We start from the raw sequence: 16,908 nt of genomic DNA, 5'->3' as shown, positions 1-16,908 counted from the left end.
TTGAAGGGGAGGAAAATTCTCTTGATATAATCAGTCATAGGATGAGGTGATGTAGACCCCAAGATACTTGATCTTGTTCACCTTCCAGCGCAAAGCAAAATTAGCCTGTAGGGTGGCACGGAGGGGATGGGGTGCGTGCAGGAGCATGGCTTTAGATTTAGCAAAATTAATTTTATAGCCTGAGAGCAGACCATACTCACCAATGAGCCTGTATAGAGCGGGTAAAGAGTCTTGGGGTGTTCGTGAGAGAAAGAAGTATGTCGTCTGCTAGAGGGATACCTTGAATTCCCGGGGTCTCACCCGTTATCAAAGCTGACTGCCTAATCATTGCTGCCAAGAGCTCTATAACCAATGCAAAAATTAAATGAGATAGAGGGCATCCTTGTCTCGTCCCATTGGAAAGGAAGAGAGGATCGGAAAGCGAGCCATTAACCAATTACCTAGCGGTGGGAGAGTTGTAAAGAGTAGATACTCCCGTCAGGAATTCAGCCGAGAAGCCATAAGTTTTCAGAGCGTGAAACATGAAGTCCCACAAAATCCGATTGAATGCCTTATCTGCTTCCAAAGGGAGTTGCATAACTACTATACGTGCTTCCAACATCGATTTAGGGTATGGAGCTCTTTGCAAGACAGCATTGAACAGGTTGCGGAGGTGGGTACCAGGGTCTGAGAAAATTTCTTATAATAGGCTGTGGTGAAGCCATCTGGGCCTGGGGCCTTAGAGGCCTTTTGTGCTTTAATAACAGCCAGTATTTCCTTTGACGAGACTTCCTCATTTAATTGTTGGGCCGAATCGCAGGAGAGAGTGGAGAGGTTCGCTTGTTTTAGAAAAGCCTTTATGGTTTCAGCTGGAGGGGTACTTCCAGGGTTCAAGCTATTTAAATTATATAAGGCAGAATAAAACTTCTGAAACTCTCATCCTATTTGATCAGGGCTGTGGATGGGGGAGCCCGAAGCTGAATTCAGGGTCATAACATTATTTTGGGAAGTTTAAGCACTCAAACGGGTGGCCAAGATCCTGTCTGCTTTGTCTCCCTTCTCGTAAAACGTTTGCTTCAACTGTTTCAGGGCCGCGGCTGTGGACTCCGAGAGAAGGAGATTCAAATAAGAGCGTACTTTTAGAAGTTTGTTCAAAGTAGCTTCATCTGGGGAGATTTTATGTTGTCGCTCCAGGGTCTGAAGTTGGATAGCTAATGAAGTGCGTTAAAAAATTGTTAATTTTCTACGGCGCGAAGCCATGCTGATTGAATGACCCCGTATCACCGCCTTATGGGCTTCCCAGAGGATCGCGGAGGGCATGTCTGGAAGGCCATTTTGGAGAAAATATTCATCTAAAAGAGTCCGTAAATCATGGGTGAGTTGCGGGTTATGCAGGATGGTGTCATTGAGGCGCCACCTAGTGGGGCGCTGGCTGGAGACTATATCAGCGAGGTCAGCAGATATGGGGCAGTGGTCAGACCAGACCATTGGATGGATGCAAGCTGCCTGAAGTTTTAGGGGCAGATCGTGGCTGAGAAGGATCATATCTATTTGCGAATAAGATCCGTGAACCGAAGAATAGAACGTATAGTCTCGGGAGGAGGGTTCTCTAATTCTCCAGGAGTGAAAGAGAAGATGGTGAGAGAGGAGGGATGCCAAGGCTTTGGATTTACGGGACTCCGAGCTTCCGGCGGGGACAGTCACGATAGAAGATCTATCAACAGTGTCATCTATTACAGCATTAAAGTCCCCGGCCATAATCATTCTCTCTGGGAGAGCAGGGAGTCTAAGGAAGCAAAAAATGAGCGTTGGTTTTGGTTCGGGACATACAAATTAACTAAAGTACGCAAGGTATTGTTGAGTTTTCCCACTAAAATTAGGAAGCAACCGTCCAGGTCGGAGTGGGACGTCAACATCTCAAACGTTACATGAGAAGCAAAAAAAAGTTGCTATGCCCCGTTTTTTCTGTCTATGATCGCAAGCATTGAAAGTAAAGGGATATAGTCTGGACTTCAATTCTGGGTGGGAGTGACGAGTAAAGTGTGTTTCCTAAATAAAAACTACATCGGCCTTGTGTTTAAGTGTGAGGAAGAGTGTCATGTGATTTTGTGGGCTGTTAAAACCTTTGACGTTCAGGGAGAAAATCCTAAAAGTCATCACTTAAGAGAAGAATGGGCCGCCACAGGTCCTCCAGCGAGAGTCAGATGAGCTAGGAGAGAACAAACCAGATACATGGTATTAGTATTGCAGTAAATAAAATAAAAAACTAGGAAAAAAGGAAAGGGAGGGACAAGGAAGAAAGGGTGGTAGGGAAGTGGACTGGACCAGTGTGTGTGAGCACATCTGGCCCATGATGCCAGCCAGAAAAAATAGGGTGATGTGCCAATGGCAGGGAAAGGCCGGGCAAGGGCAGTAACCCTATTACGGGGACGTGGTCAGAGATACAGATAAAAATCCTGTGGTCCCAACTGGAAGAGGTGGACGGCCACACTACCCCCATACCAGGGTTAGGTGAGCTACAAAGAGAGGTATGTGGAGGTGGAATGTCGTGAGGGGTAAGAAATAACAGTTATTTTGGTCTAGAAATCCAGTAAAACAGCAAAGAATAGGGCAGAAGACCAAATTCTAGAACCGTAAAAACAGAATCAGTGAGAAACAAAATAAAACCAACAATCTGTTTTTAGGGTACATCACTTCTTCAAATCTACATGAGAAGGACCGAAAACCAGCGGTCCGTCGTGTAGAGAGAAGGGACAGTGAACAAGATGACTTCTAGTGCGAAAAACACAATAAGGATGTATCACGGCGGTGGAACAGAGGCCGGAGGCTTGGCTTGGCTTTACGTCACCGTCGTCCACTCAGTAGTTGGGAGCTTCCTTGGTGGGGAGGGTGAGACCAAGGAGTCAGGATCTGAGCCTTGTGTCGGAGATTGCGTTCGATTTCCGAGATTCCCGCAGGATCACCTCCTTAGTAGTGTAATAATGACATTTAAGGATGACGTCCCAGGGCTGAGAAAGTTCATGAGACCTAGGGCATAGAGCTCTATGTGCTCTGTCCAGGAGAAGATGGTCTTCTGGGGTAGCAGGAGTTATATGAGCAAAGAGTCTTTTCAGGTATTGGCCAAGAAGAGATTGGTCTACTTCCTCAGGAATGCCTCTGATATGCAAATTATTGCGCCAAGCCTGATTTTCCTGGTCTTCTTGCTGTTCCTGCAGGCGAGCCATATCCTGTTGGAGGCGGTGAACATCTGCCGCTGTGTGTCGATGGGAGGTGACGACTTCGTCCATTTTGGTTTCTAGGTGATCCGTCCTATCCCCGATGTCATGCAACTCAGCCTTAAGAGAGCCTATCGCTTTTTGGACTTCAATTTGGACTGCCTGCACCGATCTCCTCAACTCCTTGACCATCGCGGAACAAAGATTGTAGGTCTTTACGAGCCAGCGGAGAGGAATCCGAGTCATCGGAGTCAGTGAGTTTCGTGACGTGGAGACAAAGCACTCAGTCTTTGCTTCTGTGTAGACAAATTTCCTAAGGCTCTGAGGAAGGTCTGAGCCGCACGTCTTCCTGGCCCCTTTTGGCATGGTTTACTCAGAGCGGGTGACACATATAGATTAGACAGGATGTACCGTTATGGAGGATTCTGTGTATAGGGTAGAAGAGAAAACCGTATCACGACATTCCAGGTTAGGACCCTGGCCCGCAGGACGTCACAGTTTAGTCCATATTGCGGTTCATGTTAGATTAGAACTGTGCTTAGCTCCATAGAAATCCAGAATAAAAGCAGTAGAGAGGATGCTGTCAAACGCAGATGGACAGAGGCAAGAGAAGGGGTCCCCTGCAAGGGCTGCAATCAGCTCACAGTCTGCCCCACAGTCCAGCTGTCATTCACAGGCAGTTCCCATGAGAGAGTCCCAAAGGGGAGAGGGTCTGGAGTCAGTGCTGGCCCAAATACTTTCGAGTCCGAGGGGAGGGACTGCTCCAGCAGCAAGATGGCATCCGGCCGTTGCTAAAATCGAGTCTGCGGCTGGGGAAGGGAGATGTTTCAAGGAAAGGCTGGCAGGGAGCCCAAAACAGGGGTGAGCTCCACGGAGTTCCAGCAAAGCGTGGCTGACCGAAATGGCTGCCAGACCTGTAAATGTATTTTTACTGAGGTTGTGAGTTGGTATCCTACATAACCTGCTAATGAAATGAAATTACTAAAGCTACATTTATCATCCAGAAAAATGGCAGGGTACTGGCATTGATGTGTCCTCTACTGACCTGTTATATAGTATATTATTTTCCAAATTAATAATTTTTCGTTGTGACCTCACCCTGGGATTGCTCTCATACAGTTTGCCTGACTGTAAAACACCTGTTGCGTTGTTGAGCAGGTGTAATGTGTGAACACTACCACCAGTGCATGTAGTCTCTAAGGTGATTTCAAGTGGTGTGTAATGTTTATCTGTCTTTCTGTTGTTCGAATTTGAGCTGGCTTCAAAAGTAAAAAGCCTTTGGTCCTTCCGGAAATGTTAGTTTGTTCAAGTATTATCTTTTCGAAAGACTTGCGCCATTGTATCTCCAGGATCTGAAAAAACTAAGACTGTGTGTGTAAATTGTCTGGCAGGATTGTACAGCGATTCACTGTCATTTAACAGCCAATGATTACATTATAATCTTACTTACAGATTTCTCAATTTTTATGTTTTACAGATGAGATAAAATCTGAAGTGGAACAGCAGAAGTAAGTGACAAAACCTCTCCACACTCGCTTCTGTTTGTCTGTGATCAATGACATCAGCTGTATAATAATAGCAGATACAGAAATATTGGAGACCCTGGTTAAATCCCAGTGGCGACTCATTGGACAGTGGACAAATCAATTAGTCTCCTCATGTCCAAGATTCCAATTATCAGTTTGTGAACTGGAGACAGATCTGTGTATATGTTGTATATTTTATGTAAACATAATAATAATGCACAGAGTATTTGAGGGTGTGTGTGTAATATAGATAATATTGTAATAATATTTTGTCTAATATAGAGTACCACATCTCCATATATAACATGAAATAACTATCTCCCGCTATTACTTTTTTGGAAGACATCACTTCAGCCAAGAGATGTCCCATATATATATATATATATATATATATATATATATATATACAAATACACAAGTTAACCCGTGCATGATACTCATGCATTCTAGTCAAATCAAGCTACTTAAGGTGTTAAAAGGGTTCCGTCATGCATTTGGGCCATAGCCCAGGCCTCCTCAGGGGAAGAGCGTTACTTCCCGACGTAAGCGCCCTTTTTTAACGTGGTTTTGTCCACATGTCACCACCTCATCATTCTTCTCCATCACCTCATCCTTCATTTTCATCGCCATGTCTATCCAGACACAGGGATCTCTCTCAGCGGTCCTGAGTATCACACTCCTCTCACTCTGTCACCCCCGGCAACCACCAACCACTCCCCACTGTCACCCCCGGCAACCACCAACCACTCCCAACTGTCACTTCTCCTTCAAGAAATATATATATATATTTTTAAAATCTTTATAAACACTTTTAACAATTAACAAATTAAAAACATCTTAGTATACCAAATTTCAGCCCTTTCTGAATTTTTTTTCCCACACACACTAAGAATTTAGTAGGTCAGTGTATAACTCCGCCCAGCAGGTGGCGCTGCAGCTTGGTTTTTTTTTTTTCCACACACACACACACAGCCTAGCGGAGTGTGTGTGTGTCTGTGGAAAAAACTATTTTCTCAGAAAGGGCTCATCCAATTGACCTGAAATTTGGTATACTGACATTATTTGACAAAAAAATTATAATAGTGAAGTCAGTTAACTTCCATCATCCCCCCTTCCCCCCGTGGGAGGGGTAGTAAAGGCTAAATTTACCAGTTGAGGGCTCAAACTCTTGACCGTGTGGGTATTTATTTACCAGAGCCTGTGTTTGGTCATGGACAATTGTATGTCGCATTTTCACGAGTACGGAAAAGCAGTGATGTGAAAGTGCAGGTTATGAATACTGCCCTTCAAGACTGATTGAGCACAGTGATAAGCTGTTTAGCAGAAACGTTGTGTATCGAGAGGTTTTAGAACAGTAAGATGATGGAGATTAAGGATGTGGCGATGAAGGATGAGGTGATGGAGAAGAATGATGAGGTGGACAAAACCACGTTAAAAAAGGGCGCTTACGTCGGGAAGTAACGCTCTTCCCCCTGAGGAGGCCTGGCCTAGCCCCAAATGCATGACAAGAACCTTTATAACACCTTAAGCAGCTTGATTTGACTAGAATGCATGAGTATCATGCACGGGTTAACTTGTGTGTATATGTATGTGTGTGTGTATGTGTATATATATATATATATATATATATATATATATATATATATATATATATATATATATATATATATATATATATATATATATATGTATATATATATATATATATATATATATATATATATATATATATATATATATATATATATATATGTATGTATATATATGTATGTATATATATGTATATATATATGTATGTATATATATGTATATATATATGTATGTATATATATGTATATATGTATATATATGTATATATATATATATATATGTATATATATGTATATATATATATATATATATATATATGTATATATATGTATATATATATATATATATATATATATATATATATTGCAGGATTGTTATTCTACAATATGGCCCTCAGAGTATTAATGTGGCCCTTGGACTTCTAGTAAACATTCAGCATGACAGCTGTTATAATAGGAATGAATCTAATGTGTGTCATGCAGCCGATAGCTGTGTGTTTATCTAGTGGGGTGGGAATTTACTTAGCAAGTCATCTTATTTAATGCTTGCAGTTCATGCAACGGAACAAGGCCTGGTTCAATTTGTATATCACCATTAACACCATGTGTATGTCTTTCACCAGCAGTTATTACTAGCTTCATAAATGTGCTTTGTGGGAGATGTACTCTTACAGATTCTGGTGTAGCTGAATCGTACCATAAATCTATATTGCAGATATATTTCTCTTTCATCCAATCTGGGGACTATGGGTTTGTATGAGGGGATCTTTGGAGTTGGCACTTAACTAATTCTTTAATGTAACTTACGGACAGAACTTCTCACCTCTGCTACCCCCTTTAGTTCTCATTGTTTAAGTGCCCAAGGAGTTGGACTTGTAAGGCTGCCATTTGATCATCATCATCATCATTTATATAGCGCCACTAATTTCGCAGCGCTGTACAGAGAACTCATTCACATCAGTCCCTGCCCCATTGGAGTCTAAATTCCCTACTATAGACACACACTCACAGACAGAGAGGGAGAGACTAGGGTCAATTTGATAGCAGCCAATTAACCTACCAGTATGTTTTTGGAGTGTGGGAGGAAACTGGAGCACCATCTTGGCAGAATGTACCAAATCCCCCGCTAGGTAGTAGAGGGGGGGGGAATTGGCTCACACCTAACTTCGGTTAACACTATGGCACAGAAGCCATCGTAAACGTGCTATGTCTTCAGAAGAAGGACAGTTTGAGAAATGCCTGGGAACACCATCAGAGGGTTGAAGCATGGGCAGACCGTGACTCCCCCACCCTCTCTAGTCACTTGGTATCTTCCCAGAGCCGTAACTGAAAGAGAACGGCAGTATATTATTGAATAGGCTGCTAGGAGTGAACACTGCTCTTACAAGATACTGCTGACAGACTTCCATCTGTTTATAATTTAACTGTTCATTATTGCTCATTATTATTGTTGTTGTATATGTATTTTCTCACTTGAGAGTTTGTGTGTGTATGTATGTATGTATGTGTGTGTGTGTGTATATGTATGTGTGTATATGTATGTATATATATATATATATATATATATATATATATATATATATATAATGTATATATATGTATATGTGTGTGTATATATGTATGTGGAGGATTGTACACAGAGGTTAACTGACTCTGATATATAGAGAAATAATTATAAGATAGTAATTGGGAGGTATTGCTTGGCTAATAGCCAGGGAGAGGCTCTGTATCCTCTGAAATCCTTTCATTCTGCAAAGAAGGAGGTTCTAAACCTTAGTGTGAATGTTCTATTACCGCTTCTTATATTGTGAGTTGCAGGTGTATTGGTGCAGTAGTTACCCTGGTGTAAGACAATATCTGACAAGAGAAAGACACCCCAGTTGAAATAGCGTGTGAGGCGAACAGGCCCAGGGTAGTGCACCACCTCAGATGGAGGAACCGGTGTGGGCAATTACGCTTTTACAATCGGTGTCTGCATTTGTGCAGCTGTTAGCCCGACCAGTGTAGATCCCAGCACTCGCTGTCCCTCCTGTTCCCATTCAGGTAACTACTGAGGGACCTGGGGCCCTTGGAAAGTATGAATTTTCCCACTCTCCAGGGGGAACCCGCTTGGTCTGTGTCATTATTTAAGGGTCTGGACCAGTTAAATTGGTTTCTGGACTTGCCTAGGCCCCTGGCACCACAAAACAAACGTCATAAAGTCACTCATCCTATTCTTTCGGTTTCTGATTCTGAGGGCATGTTGGACAATGAGGGTGAGCTCTTTGGGGACTCTGACTCCCCTCAGTTGGGGGACTTGGAAGAATCCTCCTGAAAGTCAAGGCATTGAGGATCAGGTACTGGCAGTTTGTCAGGCCTTGAACATTTTGGAATTAGATGAAACTCAGTCGGCTGTCCTGGTTCTCTTTTAAATGCAAGAAACTGTGTGTTGTTTGTCCCCCGCTGTCGACGGAACTTACAGATATTGCAGCAGGATTGTAAATTTGTGATCCCTCACAGATTCCTGGCCATTTATCCGCTGCAGGTTGAAGAAATAGCTTGCTGGGAGCAAGTGACAAAAGTTAATACACCTGGCTAGGTTGTCCATCCATACTATACCGTGATTGGTTGAGTGGCCTTTCCAGATGGCACCGACTGCAAGGTAGAGGGCTTTCTTAAGTTCATCTACGTGCCGGCAGGCACTTCGCTTAGACTCATGGTGTTCTCTGCATAGGTTGCTAGAGTGATTGAGACCTGGGCCGACCAGCTGGCTGCAGGGTTATAAGACTTCTTCCCCTGGTTTTGCATTTAACGGAGGCTTCGGGATATCTGTATGAGCCGGCTCAAAGCCTCAATCTCATCTGTCTCTGCATCGGTGGTTGAGCCGGCAAAGGATCCTCTGGTTGTGGTCCTGAAACTCCGATGCTGAGTCTAAAAAGTCCCTGGAAGCTCTGTCCTTCTCTGGTTCAGTCTCCTTTGGGCTGGACTTAGATAATATCTGCCAAGCCACTGGAGGTATGAGTACCTTCTTTTCGGCGAATGTTCCCTGGCCTCAGGTCCCGGTTCCTTTCTCCAGCTCGTTCGGGGTGGTTCATCTGCCAGAGGTCAGTTGCCCAGAGGCAAACCCTTTGAATGCAAGGGTCACTCCCAGAGGGATAGATACTCAATGGTACTTCCAGGGCCCAAGCGCCCAGATAAGACTGCAGCCTGACTGGACCCTCTCCTGCTTGCGGCTGCAGATGTAGGGGGACGCCTGCTGCTGTTTGGAGTACAATGGAAGATGTCCTCCCAGGATCAGTGGATTTTGAGGATCATGTTAAGAGGTTACAGGATTGATCTCCATGGTCGGGCCCACCATCGTTTCTTTGTCACCACTCTTCTATGCAATCCCGTAAAAAGATCAGTGATGCTTCAATTGATTGCTTCCCTTCTTTCAGCAGAGTTCATCTGTCTGCAAGCCAGACGGCTCGTTCCATCCCATCCTAAATGTCAAGGCTCTCAACCTGCACCTTCAGGTGGACAAATTCCTGTTTGAATTGCTCCAGTTGGTGAACAACGGGTGGAGCCATCCATGGGAGTTCTTAACTTCCATCGATATTCGCGAAGCCTACCTCCATGTACCCATCTGTGAGGGCCATCAGTCCCTTCTCAGGTTTACAGTAGGAAATGCAAATTATCGGCTTTGGCCTCTACACAATGTCACAAAAATCATGGCGGTCATGGCCACTCGACTGTGTTCCCTGGGGGTGAGCATTGTTTTTTACCTGGACTACCGCCTGATAAAGGCAGACTCAGATCAGTTTTTGCAACAACAAAGATCTTTCTCCTGGACAATGCACGTTCACTAAAGCTCACCATGAGGAGGGTTCTAACTGCCTTTCGCCCTCCCATGCTCCTCTGCATGCGGCTTCTGGGACAAATGGTTTCTATGTTCAACGTGGCATATGTCAACCGACAGGGCGGGACCAGGCGTGCCGGTGCGATAAAGGTGGCCATGCAGATATTGACTTAGGAAAAACAGGTTTTGCTCAAGGACCAGGGATCCCTTGGCAGTTGTGGTGAATGTCATGATCATGCGGTGGGAGTTCCAGTTGGAATACCTGTTCCCTCCCATCCTGATGCTTCCTCAAGTTCTCGGGTATGTCAAACGGGGAGGGCATCACGGCTACTTTCAGCTTCAACGTTTCCTCACCTTTCTACAGGATGGCTTAAAGGCGGGTCTTCGCCTTAGTTCCCTAAAGGTACAGTTGTCTGCTCTCTCCAGCAGAGCATAATGAATCTGCCTGAGGTGTGAACTTTCCTTCAAGGCATTCTGCATATCCAGCCCTCTTACATTCCACACATGGCACCCTGGTACCTAAACTTTGAACCGCTGAGCTCAGCTGAGTTACAATGCCCAACATGGAAGGTGGTGTCCTTGGCCATAGTTTCTTGTCGGAGCTTGGGGCCCTCTTCAGTGATTCACCCGGAGACTGCCTCTTCCGGCCTCAACTTTGCGGATTCCCTGGATGTTGTTCATGCTCTCCGCGTTTATGTGGATCACACATCGACCATTTGGAGGACTGACTCTCTGGTCATGTTATTCGATGCCCTTAAAGGAGGCTGGCCCTCCTTTAATCCATCACCTAAAGGACCATCACCAGGTCGATTAAGTCCTCGGTCAAGCAGGTCTATGTGAGCTCTGGCCATCCACTGCCTATTCGTATTGCTGCCCATTCCTTCTGCTCTGTGGGGACTTCTTAGACTGCGCGTAACATGGCACACCTTCACTTATATCAAGTTAATGTTTTTTGCTTCCTCTGGCGCCAGTTTTGAGCTCAGTGTTTTGTGTGCCAGGCTATGAGGGCGGTCCCTTCCTTAGAGGTCTGCTTTAGAATGTCCCCATGGTAGCAGTTTCCCCCAGATTAGATGAAAGAAAAAATAGTATTTTTATACTTAAGATAAAACCGTTTCTCCGATTCCATCTGGGGGACAATGCTTTCCCTTTCTTCTGGTTTTCTGCTCTATGGTGTTTGTTTACTTTCTGGGGGCTTTATAAATGCACTGTGGGCTTCAGGGGGTTGCAGAGGGGAGGATTTCTGTCAGTAAGTTACATTAAATAACTAACTAGTTAAGTGCCAACGCCAATGGTCCCCTCATACAACCCCTGTGGCAAGTGTTCCCCAAATGAAGTCAGAAAAACTGATTTTACGCAAGTATAAAAATCCTATTTTCTTGGCTGAACTGTGAGACTATGTTTTGAACTAAACAGATGAACGTTTGTAGTGTCTCTGGCATGCGTATATATAGTGAGCAACCAGTGTAGTGTTCTCCTGCGTAGTGTGCGCCTAGTTTAATATTGGCCTGCGTAGTGTGCGCCTAGTTTAATATTGGCCTGCGTAGTGTAAAAAGGTTTCATATAATGTTAAATATCTTAATTTGTATATTTGTTAATACAGCTCCATCTCTGCAAACATGAAATGATGCATTAGTAGTGATGCAAATATTAGACTTCTTCCCAGATGGAGATCTTTTTATAGTACATGAATATGTTGTGCCTTTTAATAGAATGACATTTCTCTCTCTTGCTTTTTTAGCGATGGATCAGCTCTACCCTCCAAATCTAAATTCATTGAAGCCGATAAGTATTTCCTTCCATTTGAGTTGGCCTGTCAATTAAAGTCCCCTCGTGTCGTCAGCACCTCTCTGGATTGCCTGCAGGTACTTTTTATTAGTTTAGGAAGCAGTGGTAGGTACTTGTAACAGAGTTTAGTGTCTCTTGCACACTGGAGTCCTATACCCTATATATGTGGCTCCTCAGATGTTAAGGAACTACAACTCCCAGTTTGCCCTTCCAGCCTTAGGCACATAGTGGAGCCAACTGCCTTTATGTTAGGACAGAAGTGTGCTAGTTTGTACACGTTAAATAATTGCTTAGATTGATATCCTGGCCCTCAGTCACATCATATATCCAGCTCTTGGTGCTATGACATCATATAAATCCCCTCTTAAACTAAAACCCCCCCTTAACCTTTTTACCTGTCCCCCAAATGTTATGGTGCTGAAACACGCTCATTTTTGCTTATTGAAGAGAAGTGCATTGCTCATTGGCTTTAAGATGGATCTAGTCCATCAATGCCAAAAACTGCAGCAGTAAGCTGCTCTTCGCTTCAGGTAGCAGGATATTCCCAGGCAGAATATACATTGGAGAAAGTTGAGGTTAGTTTCAGAAAGAGATCTTCAGTTTTGTGTATATTTAAAAGAATAGGATTCATTGTTGTCAGGAGATTTTTTTTTTTTGTGTTATTTTGTAGAAACTAATCGCTTATGGACACATCACTGGCAATGCACCAGATAAAGGCATCGCCGGAAAACGTCTCATCGATCGTATAGTGGACACTATCTGCAATTGTTTCCAAGGTCCCCAAACAGATGAGGGAGTGCAACTCCAAATAATTAAGGTGATCAAATGCTCCTCGAAAATACGCTTTAATGACTAGACTTATTAACCTGTACCTGGCTAATTAATTTGTTGCTGCACAGTATTCTATGTAAATATATTTGGTATTGCTGCAGTCAGTCTATAACTGCTCTTCAGTTTTCTATTTCATTCAGTAAAAGTCATATCCATTAAGGAATCTGGTATACAACCGCTACTGAACCTGTTATTGGTGCAACTGTTTTTTGCTGTGGTGACATATAACCAATGCTTACTCTTCAGGCTCTCCTGACCGTGGTCACCTCCCCATATGTTGAGATCCATGAGGCCACTGTCCTCCAGACTGTTCGAACATGTTACAACATATACCTGGCCAGCAAAAATCTGGTGAATCAGACTACTGCCAAGGCCACGCTCACTCAGATGCTGAACGTCATCTTCATCCGGATGGAAACTCAGGCTGTAAGACATTATACACTGATAGACATTTATCTCTATAGGAATATCTGTTCTATTCAGCAAGCTCCTGGTACTTATGATTAGCTGTGCCGTCTTGTGGTCAGCTATGGTAAAGATGTGTGTGCCAGGGTAGTGAAGATTTGCTATATGGCTATAAGATGGCAGTTGGTTCCTAAGAACATAGAACTGAAACTTAACCATACCGGGCAAAATCTGAAAATTAATTCACAATGTAGGATAAACCCAGAATGGCCCAAACAGCACTGTGGGATGTCTCCAGAGAGCACCCACATTTTACACAGCTTCTGTGGGCAATTCCTGTCCATATAGCAAAGTTGATAATTCAGTAAGGCCGAATTTTCCAGTTAAGACAATGATGAGAGCATGGCTTATTGTTTGTGTGGGTGGTGGGGAAATCAGTGGTACTTCATTTAAGACTCAGGATAGTTAGACAGTGGAATGTCCATTTGTGGACTCCACGGCACGTGCAGTTGTCAGGCTCTGACCTGCCCATGCGGTGCAGGTGTGATGTAGTATATTATAGTTCTGTGTGAATTGACATAGTGTGTCCCTAAATCTAATGACTGTCCAGGAGCAAGTACTTTGCTTCTTTCCAGTCATCTTCATACACATGTCGATTTAACCTTCTCCAGTTTAGCAGAACACATTGCACAACACAATGGTTTTAGTTTTGAAAGCAAAAAAGAAGCTGGTTTACAAAGCATTTCAATAAGAAAAATAGACTCCAACAGAATTGTTGGACTTTAATTGCAAGTTGTTTAATATTTTAAACAATATCAACATTTTCACCAGGTGTATTCTCTACACAAACATAAATATATTAACTCCATTATATGCCATTTATAAAGGGCTACAAAAACATCAGAGCGCTGGACAGTTGGTATAGCAAATCATAATCTACATAGAAACAGAACAAGGACAAGTGTTGTTGACGGGGAAGATACAGTCATGAGACACAGTTGAGAAGGCCCTCTTCATGAGTCCTTACTTTATACCACATTGTGCTATTAAACTTCTCCATGCCATCAGTTAGCACCATCACACCACCATATTTGTTCACTCACAACCCTTTTTACTGAGACTCCTCCAACTCTGTTTCCCTATTCACAATGCACTGCCATGACACAAGTCTCCTTTCCCTGGAGCTTTGATTTAATAATTATGTAGAGTAAAATTGCTGCCATTTAATTGTACCTTTTAAATGTCTCTTCTTTTTTTTTATTTTTTTACCTTAGGTCCAAGAACTTCGAGATTATGAAAAGCAACAACAGAAGCTGCATTCCCCTGTTGCTCACAAAATATCTGGGTCCCCAATTATTGGACCAAGAATACATAGCATTCAGCAGAGTGAACTTTCCTTATCTAGTTCTGTCGATATATCAAATGGGGGTCAGCACAAAGATGGCAGAACAGAAACCAATGACAGGACACGTGCAACTGGTGAGCGCTATGTAAATAATAACCTGTCTTTCTCTTTTAATCCTATCTGGAGGACACTGCTACCATGAATTGTATGAGGGGTGTGTGGAGTTGGCACTTAACTAGTTAACTTGTTAAATGTATCACTGCTGACAAAGCCCTTCCCTCTGCAACCGTCAGCCGAGGCAGGTCCTGATGATGGAGATTGTCTTGGAGAGGTAGACGAACCCTTAGACCCAGCGTGGGTTGCAAATGCTATGGAAGCATGGGCTGACCAGTTGGCGAAGGAATTGCAAGACTCAGATTTACTCCCTCTTGCCCTGCACCTAAAGGAAGCATCAGGGTACCTATAAGAAGCTGCCCAAAACACAGCTTTCATTTCTTCCTCTATATCTGCATCGGCTGTGGCAGCCAGAAGGACCCTATGGCTGAGGTCCTGGGACGCAGATACAGAATCTAACAAATCTCTAGAAACATTGTCTTATTCAGGCACAGTGTTGTTTGGTCCTGAATTGGACAATGCTATTTGCCAGACTACTGGTGGTAAAAGTTCTTTCCTTCCAGTAAATGTACCTAAGCCAAAAACACCTAGATTTGGTTCATTTAGGCAGCCCTTTTGAAGTGGCTTCTCTGCCAGAGGCCAGGCGAATAGAAGCAGACAAACGTGACACTTTCACAAAGGTAGGTCTTCCTAATCCACGAGGCGCCCTTCACCCAAGCTTCCGAAAAAACTGGCAGCCTGACTGTCATCCACCCCTCCTCGCTTCAGCAGGAATTCAGCAGACGATTGCGTCTGTTCAAGGAACAGTGGACAGCGTCCTCCGAAGACCTCTGGATTCACGGGACCATGACAAGGGGGTTCATGATAGACCTGTCAGGTCCAGCCTCGCATCTGTTCTTTGCAACCACCCTGCACCGAGACCCAGAATAGAGACACGTTATGTGATTCTGTGACGCTTCTCTTCTTTCTGTTGGAGTCATCTGCCCGGTTCCAATCAACTAGAAAGGACAGGGTTTCTTCTACTCAAACATCTTTCTGGTCCGGAAGCCGGATGGCCCATTCTAAAATTAAAAATGTTGAACCTACACCTGCGGGTGGACAGGTTTCACGTGGAATCCCTCAAATCTGTAATAAATGGATTGGAAGCAGACAAATTTGTGGAGTCAATAGATATCAGACGCCTACCTTCACGTCCCCATTTGGGAGGGACTTCAGTCCCTTCTCAGATTTACGGTGGATTTGACGCACTACCAATTTCTAGCCATACCCTTTGGCCTCTCCACAGCGCCAAGGGTGTTCACAAAAATCATGTCAATGATGGCAGCTTGTCTTCGTTTTAGAGGGGTAAAAATAATAGCATACCTAGATGACCTCCTTATCAAGGCCACATCAACTCATCTGTTACAACACCTAACCCTTACCATCAAGGTCCTGGAGCACCATGGTTGGTTAATAAACCTGCAAAAATCACAGTTGATCCCCTGCCAGCGGATGACCTTTCATGGACACCAGCGAACAATAAGTATTCCTCCCGGAGGACAAGGCTTGGTCATTACAGGACTTAAGTTCACGGGTTCTCACCTGTCGCACACCATCCATTCACCTATGCATATGACTTCTAGGGAAAATGTTGTCGACCTTCGAAACAATTCCTTAGTGTTGATTCCATTCCCGCTCCTAACAAAGTGGTCAGGATCCCATCTACATTTGGAACGGCAACTGATCCGCTTGTCATCCGCAGCGAGGGTGTCCCTTCGGTGGTGGTTGGTGCAGGAACACCTGGCGGTAGGCAGGTCCTTTGCCCTCTGGCCCTGGATCATAGTCACCACCAACGCCAGTCTGCGAGGGTGGGCGGCTGTAGCCTTTCACTTACGACTTCAGGGTCTTTGGTAGATTCAGGAGTCTTTGTTATCAATCAACTTTCTGGAATTGAAGGCCATGCTAATGCTAATGGCCCTTCAGGGCGCTGAGACCGTCCTTCAGGGTTCCCTGGTCCAGTTGCATTCCGACAGTGCCACAGCAGTGGCATATGTAAACAGACAAGGCGGAACCGGAAGTGCAGGAGCAATGGCAGTGGCAACACAGATCCAGCCTTGGCGATACTCCATGTTCCCTCAATGTCTGCAGTGTGCATCCTATGCATCCAGAACTGTGAGACAGACTATCTGAGCCGACATGCTGTAATGGCGGGGGAAAGGTCACTCCATCCGGAGGTCTTCCAGTCGCTGGTCCTAAGATGGGGTCTCCCGGACTTGGTCCTCATGGCATCGAGGCACAACCGGAAGGTTCCCAGATTCTGCTC

At 44.1% G+C, this 16,908-nt stretch overlaps 1 protein-coding gene across 2 annotated transcripts in view; it reads left to right on the top strand.

Moving 5' to 3' along the window:
- Nucleotides 1–16,908, top strand: part of ARFGEF2 (ARF guanine nucleotide exchange factor 2) — a 128,781-nt gene that overhangs the window by 12,958 nt on the left and 98,915 nt on the right. For both annotated transcript variants that reach the window (XM_075176427.1, XM_075176426.1), the window contains exons 2-6: nucleotides 4,672–4,702; nucleotides 11,865–11,988; nucleotides 12,582–12,728; nucleotides 12,989–13,168; nucleotides 14,422–14,626. In XM_075176427.1, coding sequence (XP_075032528.1) covers nucleotides 4,672–4,702; nucleotides 11,865–11,988; nucleotides 12,582–12,728; nucleotides 12,989–13,168; nucleotides 14,422–14,626 — 687 coding nt within the window. The remainder of the gene's footprint in view (nucleotides 1–4,671; nucleotides 4,703–11,864; nucleotides 11,989–12,581; nucleotides 12,729–12,988; nucleotides 13,169–14,421; nucleotides 14,627–16,908) is intronic.

Source organism: Mixophyes fleayi, chromosome 6 (genome assembly GCF_038048845.1).
Source record: "Mixophyes fleayi isolate aMixFle1 chromosome 6, aMixFle1.hap1, whole genome shotgun sequence".
Lineage (NCBI taxonomy): Eukaryota > Metazoa > Chordata > Amphibia > Anura > Limnodynastidae > Mixophyes > Mixophyes fleayi.
This window is presented reverse-complemented; position numbering and strand designations above follow the sequence as displayed.